Source organism: Chamaea fasciata, unplaced genomic scaffold (assembly GCF_029207755.1).
Source record: "Chamaea fasciata isolate MVZ Bird 193981 ecotype frontalis unplaced genomic scaffold, bChaFas1.0.hap1 SCAF_3, whole genome shotgun sequence".
Classification (NCBI taxonomy): Eukaryota; Metazoa; Chordata; class Aves; order Passeriformes; family Sylviidae; genus Chamaea; species Chamaea fasciata.
In genome coordinates, this window is record NW_027094088.1 from 43,003,586 (window position 1) to 43,016,736 (window position 13,151).

Sequence of the window (13,151 nt, forward strand, 5' to 3'; positions counted from 1 at the left end):
GGGGAGGAGAATTGGAAAAAGTAAAACTTGTGAGTTGAGATAAGAACAGTATAATAACTGAAGCAAAATAAAATATAATACTAATGATAAAAAATAACAGCAATAATAACGGTGATGAAAAGGTGAGTGAGAGAGGCATAAAGCCCAAGACAGGCAAATGATGCACAGTATCAATAAAGTGATGCTTACCACCCACAGACCAGTGCCCAGCCCATTTCCAGGCAGTTATTGGTCCCTCCCAGCCAACTCTCCCCAGTTTATTTGCTGAATATGGTGTTCTGTGGTATGGAATATCCCTTTGTCCAGTTTGGATCAGCTGTCCTGGCTGTGCTCCCTCCCAGCTTCTGGTGTACTTGCTTGGAGAGCATGGGCAACTGAGGTGTCTTTGATTTTAGGCTAAGAACTGCTCAGCAACAACTGAAAACATCAATGCGTTACCAACATTATTCTCTGCCTGAATCCAAAACATAGCACTGTACCATCCACTAAGAAGTAAATTAACTCTATCTTACCCAAACCCAGGAAATTTTGCTGTTTGTCTTTTTAATCTCATTTTGAAGTCAGTTTGCTGGATGTTACTGGCTTTCAGTGAACTTCAAGGGTAATTCATTGTAGCTGAAGTTCCAGCATGATATGTGACCAGACAGCAGAAAATCTTTTCTTCTGCTGGAGAAGTCAGTCATGAAACAACTTACTCTCTTTCACTTCTCTTACCTAAGCAGATATCCCTGGAGCGGGAGAGAAGGTCAGTTTATCTCCTTGCCAGCTCCTTTTCTGTGGCTTTGTGCTCAAAGGGGACATATTAGAAGGGAGAGCTGTGAAAGGAATGTGCTATCACCCTGTTGGAAGGCTGTGCTGTGGTCTGGAGGGCATGAGAGAAAACATTTGTGGAAGGGGACAGTGATGTCTCTCTCTCCATTGTTACTACTGATTTGAAATGGTATTACTTTGGGGTTTATTTATTTGTGTTCCCCACCACTCTGCTTTTATTTTTTTCTTATTCCTGAATTGTTCTGTAGTAGCTGATTCAGTCCAGGTACAAGAGGTTCTCTGTGACTGAGAATTGCTCCTCCAAATGTATGTCTGTGGGGTCTCTCACCTTCTTCTAGCTGGCAATTACCTTTCAGGATCACATCAGTCATGTAGTTGTGTTATGCTTCATAAAAGCATTGACATGTGTTATTGCTTAAAAACAATAATTGCAATTCAAATGTGCTGGATTTCTGTAAAATGTTTCTGGAGATGGTAGACTGTCCCTCATTTGCAGTTTATTTTTTCAGAGGTGCAAACACACTGGCAGTCCTTCCAGAATCTTACATTTCTGTCATGTCTTTAGCTTTTTCCTTTTCCTTTGTGAGTAGGTGAATGATATTTATTTTCTTCAATTTCTTTTGTGGTATTGAAATCACTTTGTGTCCTCATTAATCACTGGATGGAATATTTTCAGCCTTATTTTCCAGTACCATTGATAAATACTATGGTGGCAAATGCCCTAAGCTAAAATGTAAATTTTCAGTTTCTTATGAATTATTAAAGGTAGTGCTGTAAGTATATGAAGAATTACTTTATAGATAATGATGAGGACTGACCAGTCTATTCTTTGTTACATTTAAGCTAGTGTCCAATAGATATGCTTTATTATTAATGAAAAAAAATTACTCCTTTGTTTGTACTACAATGAACTTACTTTCAGTGGGGCTGAGACTTCTCTCTCTGCTTCAAGTATAAATAATGGTAGCTATGAATGAATGTAACTTCTGCCATAAATTTGAGAAAAAAGTGTGAATAAAAAATTTGTGGACCCTTAACTTTGTCTTGTATTTTGAAAGGGGAAATATTTAATAAAGTTTAATTAGTAACATATTTCTTGTTTTTTTGGTAAAATTGGACAGATTTCAAACTGTATTTTTAATCAATTTGTTGCTGGCAAATGGTATCAAAATAATGATATTTTACTTCAAGACTACCAAATGGGCAACAATCAGCTCAATATAGTAAAATCTGACACCACGGTGTTATAATGGGCATGAGTTTGTGGCATGTAACTGTATCTATAGAAAATATATTTGATGTGCAGAGGACCATTTAGCTGTAGCCATACAAGTAGAATTTTAAGAATAGAGGAAATAAGGGAACTACACTAATGTTTACACTAAGTAAAAGCAATTATATAGCTACTTTCTGCCTCGAGTTTTTTTTTATTTTGACTGTTTTTCCTGTGTGGGTGGTTGTGCTTGATTTGGCTGGTATTTTTGGCATTCACATCGAGCTGCTGGAGCTTACCTGATGTCACTTTCTGTAGAGGATGAAGGATGCATGGGAGGAGAGAGCCCCAGAGGGCAAGATTAAGGAGGAAGATTTAACTTTTTTTGTTGCTGTCTTTCGAGATAACGGTAATGTTCAGTCCCGCGAAGTGTACATACTCAGTTCCTTATGGCAGTGCACTGCGAACACATTACCTGTTCAGAGCCCTGGGTACTGCAAGTTTGCTGCCCCCGTTTGCACCCACTGTTTTTATATGAACATGGGTGCAGTGACTAAAACTGCACGTCTCTAGGAAGCATCACTGTGAGACAGGAGGAAAGATGGGAAAAGTGGCATCTTGCTCTTCAGTCCCCCTCACAGAATCTCTGTCTCATGCCCTGGTTTAGACCAGAATCTCAGCCTTGGTCTTAGGGTATTAATTCCTTAGCTTTGGTTTCTCTGTGCAGACTTTATGAGCAAACAATCCTATTGGTTCCATTATTTTTGAGTTTCCTTGGAAGAGTTAGACTGACTTAACTAATATCAGCCGACTAGAACCCTCTCACTGGTTTGGCTGTGTAAAACATAGCTCTGAGTGGTTGACAAAGTTATTGTGTTCACTTAGGCAAATTAATTATTATATTATCAAAAAGAGGAATTTTAACATTTTGAGAACATTAGCAAAATAAAATATCTTGACATATGTCTTCAGAATATTTGTATGGCATCCAGCGTGACATTGTCTCAACAAAAACAAAAAACCCCACAAAAACAAACAAACCCCAAAAACCACAACAACAACAACAACAACAAAAAAACAACAACCCAGGAGGGCATGTTTTTCAGTGCTGGCAGCTATGGATTATATATTAAGTTTTTATTAACTGAGGATTTAGCTCAGAGCTCACTGGTAATGGTACTTGTGATGTCTGAGTTTTTATTTGTCTTCTGAATTTTCTCTGGAGACTTTCAGACATTTTTGCTGCCATGGGAAGCTGCATCAGGTAGGGTGTCTTTTGGTTTTGGGTCTGTATCTGCTGCCATTTCCTTAGAGCCTCAGTTTTGATATAAACTTCTCCTCTGGGAATTCACATCCATTCAGTATATATAAAACTTTTATAGGCAATATCATACCTTTTTCCCTGCTGTCCTTTGAAATGTAACAGCAGGCTCCAGATTCTAATGAAGATTTTCTCACCTTCATGTTTTATTACGCCTCCTGTGCTTTGATGCTTGGGATGAGTTCAGGTGAATAAAGGTGGAGTCAAGTCTTGTTCCCTTAAAAGCATCTGAATAGTTGCCATTTTTCCACTGATTTTGCCTTGCTTATTTTGTTGCTTTGTTTTGCCCATTTGTAAACACGGCAAATCAAAGTAATAAAATTTGTGCTGTTGTTCCCCAGGAAAGCATTAGTAAGCCATAAGCTCCTACTATTTGTAAGATCCTACATGTGCTATTTGTAAAGCATGTTTATAGTTATTTAATTGTAATTGTAAGACAGAAGTGCCGAAGAGGGTTTTAACTGGGAATTAGAAGTGAAGGACTTTTGATCTGCTAAAAACACCGAAGAAAGCGTCAACTTTAAATGAAGAGGTTGAATGAAGCTACCATAGCCTTGGGACTAAAAAAACACCAAAAACCCAAATGCAAAGCAGGGCTACCACACTTAGCAATATTCAGTCTTTAAACTTGACTGACTTGATACAGTATTTTCCAAAATTTGGTATGTGCACCCTCCCTTTGGCACACCTGCCCTCATACAGCCGCTTGAGTTTGCAGCAGCATCTGCTTCGGGAGAATGGCTGTAGGTGTTTGGTGAAAGTGCTCCTGTTCACTCTGGCATTCTGGAGGAATGGAGCCTCTCCTGGCAGCTGCTGCTGGTGGTTTGCCATCTTCTGACCAGTGTAAACACTTGCATCCTGTTCTTGCTTTCTTGTCTTGAAGAAACTGAACAGCAGCCAAAGCGTTCCCTTTTAAGACTTTGTGACCAGCGCTTTGAAGACTCCAGGCCAAAAAGATGTAATGCCATAATTTAGGATATTCTTATGTGGATTTGATTGTTTGGATTCTGTGTTAATATTTGAAAATAAACTTTTCAATTGATCTGTTGTGTCTAAGCAACAGTGTATTATATTGCTGAAACAAAACCAAAAAGAAGCTCTCACGTCTGAATAGTGCTGGTGATATTATAAAATGATTTCTGGAGTCTAAAGTCATTGCACATACTTCAGAAGCTAATGAGACATTTGTGTGACTGGTTTTGTTTTATGTTAATATTTGCTTCAAGGTTAAATCTTCTAAGTGCCTTTACTTACTAAATACCTTTACTTATTAGATCATATCACCAAATTTTTGCTAATTTAGGATGATATCAGAGCTTAAGTCTTATGCCAAAGATCTTCTTTCTTTTATTGGGCAATTCTATATGGAATTATTTTTATCACGAATTCTTTAGATTAAAGTGTGGTGGTGGGGTTTAGGTTTTCTTCTGTGTATTTTTGTTTAGTTTTCCTTCTCCCCCAGCCAAGTATCTCAGTCATTAAAATGATTCTGGTGCAGTTATGTAAATGTAGCATTGTTACTCTACAGTTATTTAAAAGTAATTTAATGGCTGAGTATTGTCACTGTAATTTTCTATTTATTACAAAAGCCTTTTCAAAGTAAGGAAACATTCCTCTCCAGCAGGTTATAAAAATGCTTTCCAGAATGGTTAAGTGGATAAATGTTACTAGGCTACACTCTAAACCACTTGGGAGTTGAACTTTTGCTCTGGATCCCTGTCCAAAGGAACCAGACATTTTTAGAAACTCCAGAACAGTGTGAGCTTGCCTTCTGCCTGTTTGTGATGTTTCAGGGAGAGCCAGAAGTGAAGGCTGTGACTTCTGAATGTGTTCTCTGAGAAGAACATCTCCCCATGGTCTCTGCTTGAGGTGCAGGCCATTTAAGAAATGCCGTGTCCTTCATAAACAACCTACAAAAAGCAGCACAGGACTGCTTTGTTCAGGAAGGAAATATCAGGGTCCAGCAGGTTTATGGCCTCTATTTCAAATGTACTGTGCTTTGAGGGGTCCTCCAAAGGAAGAAAATGGTCTGATAGATCACACTGCAACGATCAGTGAATTACAGTGTGACATTATTTGAAGTGCGAACCCTTAGGAACAGGTTTCCTGAAAAAATGTAATTTGTATCAATAATTAAAGAAAATACCATTTCTGTGTGTGTAAGGTTAAATCAGCTACAATTGTTATTCTTGTAATATTAATGAAATGGATGCCTGCAAAGCAGTTTTTCTTTTTTTCCCCTTTTCAGTTGCTGTTGGGAAGTATGATTGCCTAATTTCTCAGGATTGCTATGTAAGCTACTGATGTTGCAAGTGTCTGCCTCATTGTCTTTTTCCTCTTTCTTCCACTGCCCCCACAAAACGTGCAGGAAGTAATTTCAGCATTGCAAAGGATCTTGCAGAAGAAATAAGGTCATTGACATCTGAGAAGGAGGGACTGGAAGGACTTCTCAATGAACTGTTGGTTCTGAGCACCAGAAATACGCGAAAATTAGAGAGAATCAGAGATGATTACACTAGACTGAAACAAGAACTTGAACAAGGGGAGACTGCCTTTGGTGAGTAGTTTACAGATTGTTACAGCTTTTTGCTCAGACCTGATTTCCTGGAGGTGTGCTGGGTTTGATGAATCATTCTGCATTTCACAAAACATACTGGTTGCTCTGAAGCAAGTCTGGCAATGACCTAGAGAAGCAGTATGTTCAATATCCTCTCAGCTGTTTCCCCTGGAGCTGGGGGAGGCCATAGGAACAAGGGATACACCAGCAATACACCACTTTTTGGAATCTGTCTTAGCCCAGTTCTCAAAACCTTTCATTTCTAAGTCCATTTATATCCCAGTGATGTTGGCACTGTGCTTGTGCTCACATACAGAGGAAGATGTAGTCTTTATGCAGAAAGCAGTAGATGTGTCTGGCTGTGACAATAGGAACCTGTTTAGTATATAAAACTAAATGTTTAGTATATCCATATATAACACGTTGGTTTGTGGGTCTAAACGTATGAGGTGCCAGAGATTTCTGATTCTGAAAGCAAGAGTTCTCGTAATAAATTTGTGTTTGAGGGGGAGTTTAAACAACTTGCCAAGTGCTGCTCTCACACAACTGTGAGCAGTGTGCTTGGGCTGTAGTGTCATGTTGGAATTGGAGAAGTTGTCTGCGATTACTGGGAAAGCTACTGACAAATTATCAAACAGCAGAGTCATTCCTAAACTTGACTTACTCTCTTGCCTGCTGTACTCACTCCTGAAGTTGAAGCAGATAAAATGGCCTTGAAGCTTGCTTAAATGAAAAGGCTCAGAATATTTGATTGACTACAAATGTGCAGTTACTATAATTATCTCTAAACTAAATACAATCCTGAAAGCTACTTTAAAGCTTTAGGATTTTGAAATGTCTTTCCTTTTTTATGATGTTAAATACTGTAGGTTGAGTGAAGAGAGGAAGGTGCCTCTGTTTTAGAAGTGTATGAAGTTTCTTCATAGGCTAGAGGATAAGCAGAGCTGTCTTAGAAACAAAAAGATTTGTAGGCAGCTGGATACATCTAAGACAATGTTTTTAAAATGCACAGAATAATGTGTGTACATGCACAGTTCTAGATAAGAACTTGCTTTTTTATAATCTAGATAAAGTTTCAAAAAATGATTCCTCAAATTTAGTACATTGTGATACAAACCCAGAAGTGCACATCAGGCAATTTCCTTGGATTTTCAATAGAGTTGAAAAGGATTCTGACCTTCTAATCAGCCCATTTTGTTTCTCTTTTATTTTAGGGCAATTAAACTTTCTATAATACACATGTAGATTCCCATTTGTGTTTTAATTTAGCAGGGTTTTAAATCAAGCTTGTAAAAGACACTTGCTGAAGCAACAGAAATCGTATGAGTTCATAGACTCTTTTTTTCCTTTTTACCTTTTGCGTTTATACAGCTAAAAGGAGATACCTTCTTTACCTGGCCTCTACTGTCCCACCATTTGTGACAATAAATTTCAAAATACTGGTTTTTACTCTGTAGATTTTCTTGTAATTTACTGTGATTCTGTAGACAAAAGGAGAAATTTATCCTTGTGTTAAAATAAAATGATGTCAAGCAGATACTATGCGGACATACATAAATTGGAACCTGACATCTTTCCTTTTTGTCATCCATGCCCCCTTTACATGTGATCTACCCTATTTCCTCCATTAAAAAATAGAAATATTTGACAACACTGGCATGGGTTTGATACCAACACATTTAACTGAATGTAAGCCTTCAGATACATTCTGGAAAACAGTATGCAGATGGTGTCTTGAGGAAAAGAGGCCACCTTTATGGAACAGTGTTATTTTGCACAGCACTTTTATGTTTAGAGAATAAAGCATAAAGAATTGGAATACAATTTTGTTGCCATTTGTTTTTGCTGTTGTTTGAAAGAACTGGAGATAATTGTGTTTGCTTTGTCTGCACTATGAAAGGTGTGATTTGAGTTGGGCTAGCTGACCTGACTGACTTCACGGCCTTAAGCCTGGTGTTTCATTTATGCCAATAAAATCTGTGTTGCTGCAGAGAAAGGCAGTTTTGCCTTTTTTTTTTCCTGTGTTCCTACCCAACCTGTACACTAGGTTAGGTTTAGGTCCCAAACATGTCTATGTCTATGTCATCTGGCACTTGAATTGTTGTTTTGTGCCTGTGCTTCTTGAAAACTTTGATTTTTAAATTTTTTTTTACTGGACATAATACTGTTTTGTATGGAAAATATTAGAGAAAAAAATTTAAATGCTAAAATGTATGTGTGTGTTTGTCTTTATCTTGTGTATAAATTGGTCACCTATTTTTTACTTCATTAATAATTGTTGATTTCTCACAGTAATGCAGATATAAGGAAGCAGACGTCAAGGGAAGAGACTTAATCACACAATAATCAGAGCTGGAATTTTAAATAGGACGCATCATTAGCATGTTAATGAATTTTCTCGCTCTGTGCCAGCTGCCCAAGTATAAAAGATATTGCAGATGTAGTGCAAAAATCAGGCTTGGCTTACTGCACTAAGAGCTGTCAGTGCTCTCTATGAAGGAAATTTGACAAAAAATCCTTTAGTATTTTTAGAGATGCTAAAAAATAACGCTTTTCATGTTGGATAATAGAAGCATTGACAAGTAACACTATGTATTAGCATTTTAGGATGAATAGTACTAACTTGCCCTTTAGACATTGACTTTCTTCTGAGGCTGCCAGAACACTGCTATAAAGGTGATCAAATGTTATTGCCATTTTACAGATGGGAAAGCCAGAGACTTAGAGGTCATGTAATTTTACCTGAAATGGTGGTGAAACAGTTTCCCAGCTGATGGTCTAGCATCAGTCCTGATGGAATCGATCTCTTACAACAAACATGTGAAACCAAGTGGTGCTGTGATTCTTTATATTCTTCTGGACCCCATGATGGTTCTGGGAAAATCGCTGAAGGTCTTGTGCTTGATCATTGAGCTGACCTGTCTTATAAAATTAGAAGGTTCTGTTATGGTAAAGAAGAGAACTACTTTACAGCCCAAAACAACCAAACTTGTGTTCCAAGCGAGTGAAGCTTAAGTACTCGCCTGTCTGCCAAACTGTTGGATTGTGCTTATAAATCTTGGCTTGGGTTGATTGGCATTTGTAATTTAGGGCTGGAAATGAAACCTACCCTCTTGATGTGGTTTCCTCACCACCAGTACTGGTGGGCAAGTTTTCCTGCCCCATCTGCTGAGTTCTCTTCCTGGCTGCTCTCAGCCTGTTTCTGCCCCTATTATGCTTTTGGGAAAGCACCTTCTATAAGTAATGTATGTACACACACAGCTAGGGGGGACGGTGCTTCCCCATCTAATTGCTAGGTTGTGCTTGCCAAGTCACGTTAAGCAGAATTTCTATACTGCATTAATTTCTAGAGGAAATATAAAATACAGGCTTTCATGCACATTAAAATAGCTTTTTAACCCTTCTAAAAAACACCAAAACCCAAATTACTCTTTGAAGGCTGATATTTCAGTCTCTCTGCTCAACTCTTCTTGCCATCTTTGACTTTTATTGTCTTAGAAATTGCTTGTGTAAGTCCTAAAGCTCTTACCAGCTTGCTTGTACAGTAAAGCTTTCTGGAATTGAACAGATATATTTATTAAACAACAAACTAGATGTAGCAGAGGGTTTTCTTGGGAAGGTGGAAATTTCTCTCACACTCAGTTTTATTTTCTTTTGTTCAATACACACACTCTGCCTGCTTGCACAGAATATCTTACAATGTTTTGTCCTTTCAACAGAAGAGAAACCTATCAGAGTTCATTTTTTTAATCTGCTTTTTTAAATTAAAAAACCCCAATGTTTTGGCTTTGGAATACTACTTTGGAATAAAATGTGTTCAGAATGTACTTTGAAGAATAACAAAAATTCTGCTATTCTTTTTATAGTCATTGTTCCAAAAGTTGCAAATTTGTCTGTTGTGAAGGATGCAATTAATTAGTCTAAAACTTAATATTGTCTGGACAGCAGAAACCACTAGTGGTGCTGCTTAATGTAATACTTGCTATTGCATACTGAAATATTTATGAAAAGAAGGCTCTGTGCTTCATATACAATTGTATGGGACATGATTTATCAAAGTGTTAATGACCATTTGCTACAAAGCAGTTTTATTCTATTTCGAAGACATTTTTATTCTGATAGGTGAAACATAGAAAGTCTTACAATAGAAACACATGCACTGGGAGACCTACAGTTTTTGTTTGTTTAAGTATTTGTTTTTAATGGTAGCTGTAACACAAAAGCTTCTCTATTTTTCTTTATAACCGGTCTTTGAAATACTATTGGAAGATGTCTAAAGATTATTAACAATTTTACACCATTTTTAATTGTTGCAAAAATTACCAATTAAGTATGACGTGAACCTGTGTGCCCGTGACATAATCAGAATGATTCTGTGTTTTGTTTACTGATTTTTCAGGTGGTGTTTTAATGTCCTTCCTCAGTGCTAGGTTTTTCTTCACCAGATAGGCTTTCCAGATTGTTTCTATAGTTCATCCTCTGTCTGAGAGATTATCTGATCTTAAGCTGAAGAGCTGAACTTTTTATTCATTCTGTTTAAATAAATCATTAAAGAAGAACCCACACAGTGTGTAACAGATTGGCTTCTGTGAGGAAGAAGCTGCTGCTCTGAGTCTCGTTGTGTCTCCACTTCTAATTTGGGTGAGGTCATTAAGTTCTACATGTCACACCTTTATGAAATGCTTGTTGTGATTAAAGTGAGTGGTGAAATTGAATGTCTTATTGCTTATGTCTATGGCCATCTATACTTAAACAGTGATCCTGCAGGATTTAGCCCATGGTCCCTCTATTTAGCTTTCACAGAAGGTGTAAAACCCTTGGTGGTGTTGCAGGGACCGGACTGGCAGTGCAGCTGGTAGCATCCTTTACTCTGAGCTGACATTCAGTTGACGCTCCAAAGTAGCTCTTGGTAGCCTTCTGTTGGGCAGCATGGAAAAGTCATAAAAACCCAAAAGGATAGAACAACAGCAACAACAAAACCCCCAAGAACCCCAGTCTTGCCGAACTCCTTTTGTGTTGTCTTGGGCAAATACAGCATGAGTAATTACCCTCTGTTCATTAGTATTCTCTCTGCTATTTCATTTGAAAAATTGATGTTCCTGCATTTGTGTGGACCTGCACTCCTGTGCTTATTCTCTGCTTATTTGTGAGCATGTGGCTCATTTTAAAGCACTCAGGGTCTTACAAGTTAAGTATACACACATACATCTTTTGGTCTTATAATTCTGTAATGGTAGTAACTGCATATCAAATTGTTACCAAGCTTTGAGTATCAAATTCATACTAATGATTTTCGTCCCGTGTCATGCTTCCACAAAATCATCCACATCATCTTTGTTAAGTAATATTTAACTATGAGTAGTTAAAGTGGGGGTTTTTTTTGTGTTATGGAATTGCCTTTTTTGATAAATACTATCAATAGAATTTAGTAACATAAAAATAATAAATTCTGCTAGGCATTTCCTGTAACTAAAATCTCAAATATGTTTTAATTTTGGACATCAATTTGTGTCACGGTTGAAAAGATTGGAAACCAGTATGTTTAAGCATAATTAAGTTTGCCATATGTCTTGAGTCACTTGTAATTGTGTTTCTGATAATGGTGATTTTAAAGGTCATCTTCTCTGGTGTTGTTCATTTAAATATGTAAAATACTCGGGTTTTCACTTGGAGCATAGAGATTTAGTCTGTATAAATGCAGTGGAGGTATTAAATTTAATCTAGCCTTTCTGTAGAAATAGATGCAAATATGTGTAATGCAGAAAATATGAAATATTTAGGCAACTTGAACTGAGAAAGCAGCTTGGTTCAAAGCCTGTCAATATCTGTAGTGATCTTTTGATCAGAGCATTTTTCTGTTGATGCTCAAAGGTGAGCTTTTCTTCTATCTCTTCTTCCAAGATCTGATGGCAATAACTTTACTGAAATGTTTTATGTACCTGTGAAATACTTTTTGGACAGCAGTATGAGGTAATTACACACAGAATAGTAACTCCTGAAATGACCCAGTAATGATGCTGCAGTCATAGGGGTGGTTGTCTCTACCACGTGCTAGGAATAAAGCTCCATCTGAAGTTTTTTCCTGGGTCTCTTCAGGGAATATGATGTCGTCTTTAACTGGGGTAAGCACAAAGACATCAAGGTTTTGTAAGTTTAAGGCCACCGAAATACAGAGTGGTTCTGTTGTGATAATGGAAATGCAATCTAGTGGTGAACAGTGTCACTGAACAGCTTCCTGTTGCAATGGGAGATGGGCATAGGTCCCCCTATAATGCAGTGTGAACACTTCATTGTGCTGGTGTGCAGGCAAACAGAAAGTTCTGATAGTATTCCAGGCAACTTATTCCTTTACATCTGAAATGCTGTTGCCAGCTATGTACATGGTGCATTAAACTTCTGGAGTGGGTGTCGTATCAAATTATTCTGGTTTGCCGTCTCTGCTCCAGATTTCTGCACTGCTCTTCTTTTTAGTTCAACTTCTTCAGCTGACAGCGATGCAACAGAATAAGTAGGAAGAAGCAACACAGAGGAGTTAAATTTGGAATAAATGTGGAAATGCATACCACCAATTTTAATCATTCTTCATTCGATTCTGGTTCTGCAGCTGTGTCTTCTGGGGTACTGGGCTCAGATTGAAAATTCATGTTTGTGGTTTTTTTTGGTGTTTTTTTTTTCTTTCTTTCTTTTTTTTCTTAATGACTATAGCTGGTTTGAAAAAGAATGAGATGGATAAGATGACAGAAAGCTGGGATTAAAAAAGAGAGGAAAAAATAGCATCTTCTGTTTGTTGTCCAGATAGAGTAGGTTCCCATATGTAATTTAAACTCCTTTATCATGACACTAACCCTGGTGACAATCAACAAACATTCTTTAGTTTGTCACTTCTGGAGTTTGAATATATCATGCTAAGAAATTTGTAATTCTCTTTCTGAGAGTGTATAGCTGCTGTTCCTACATGTTATATTAACAGAATTCCAGTTTTGTCAGAAAAGATGCTGCTGTCTGACGAGCTGCTCAGAGGCAGGCAGAAAGGTCTGTGGGCCTGGTGGTGGGGTGCTCAGAAGAGGACCTAGAAAAGTGGTGACATGGAGTGACACTTAGCAGATAAGGTCAAATTAATTTTCAAAGAAAGGTTAATATTGCTTTCCTTGTCTCACAGATGAGGTAACAGAGGCACTCCTGGAATTGACTTTGTGTTTCTGTTCATTTTGCCATTACATATAGGTACTGCCTGTATGTATTTGGCCTTTTGGATGGGATTACAGCATGTATTTGACAGCTTCATCCTG

At 37.6% G+C, this 13,151-nt stretch overlaps 1 protein-coding gene across 13 annotated transcripts in view; it reads left to right on the forward strand.

The window, feature by feature from the left end:
• Positions 1 to 13,151, forward strand: part of DISC1 (DISC1 scaffold protein) — a 190,599-nt gene that overhangs the window by 88,032 nt on the left and 89,416 nt on the right. For 11 of the 13 annotated variants that reach the window (XM_066178779.1, XM_066178781.1, XM_066178774.1 and 8 more), the window contains one exon: positions 5,674 to 5,862. The exons of 1 other annotated variant lie outside the window; for it this stretch is intronic. In XM_066178779.1, coding sequence (XP_066034876.1) covers positions 5,674 to 5,862 — 189 coding nt within the window. Of the gene's footprint in view, positions 1 to 5,673; positions 5,863 to 7,233; positions 8,044 to 13,151 lie in introns of those variants that run through there. One more of the 13 variants, XM_066178787.1, reaches the window with a different exon arrangement.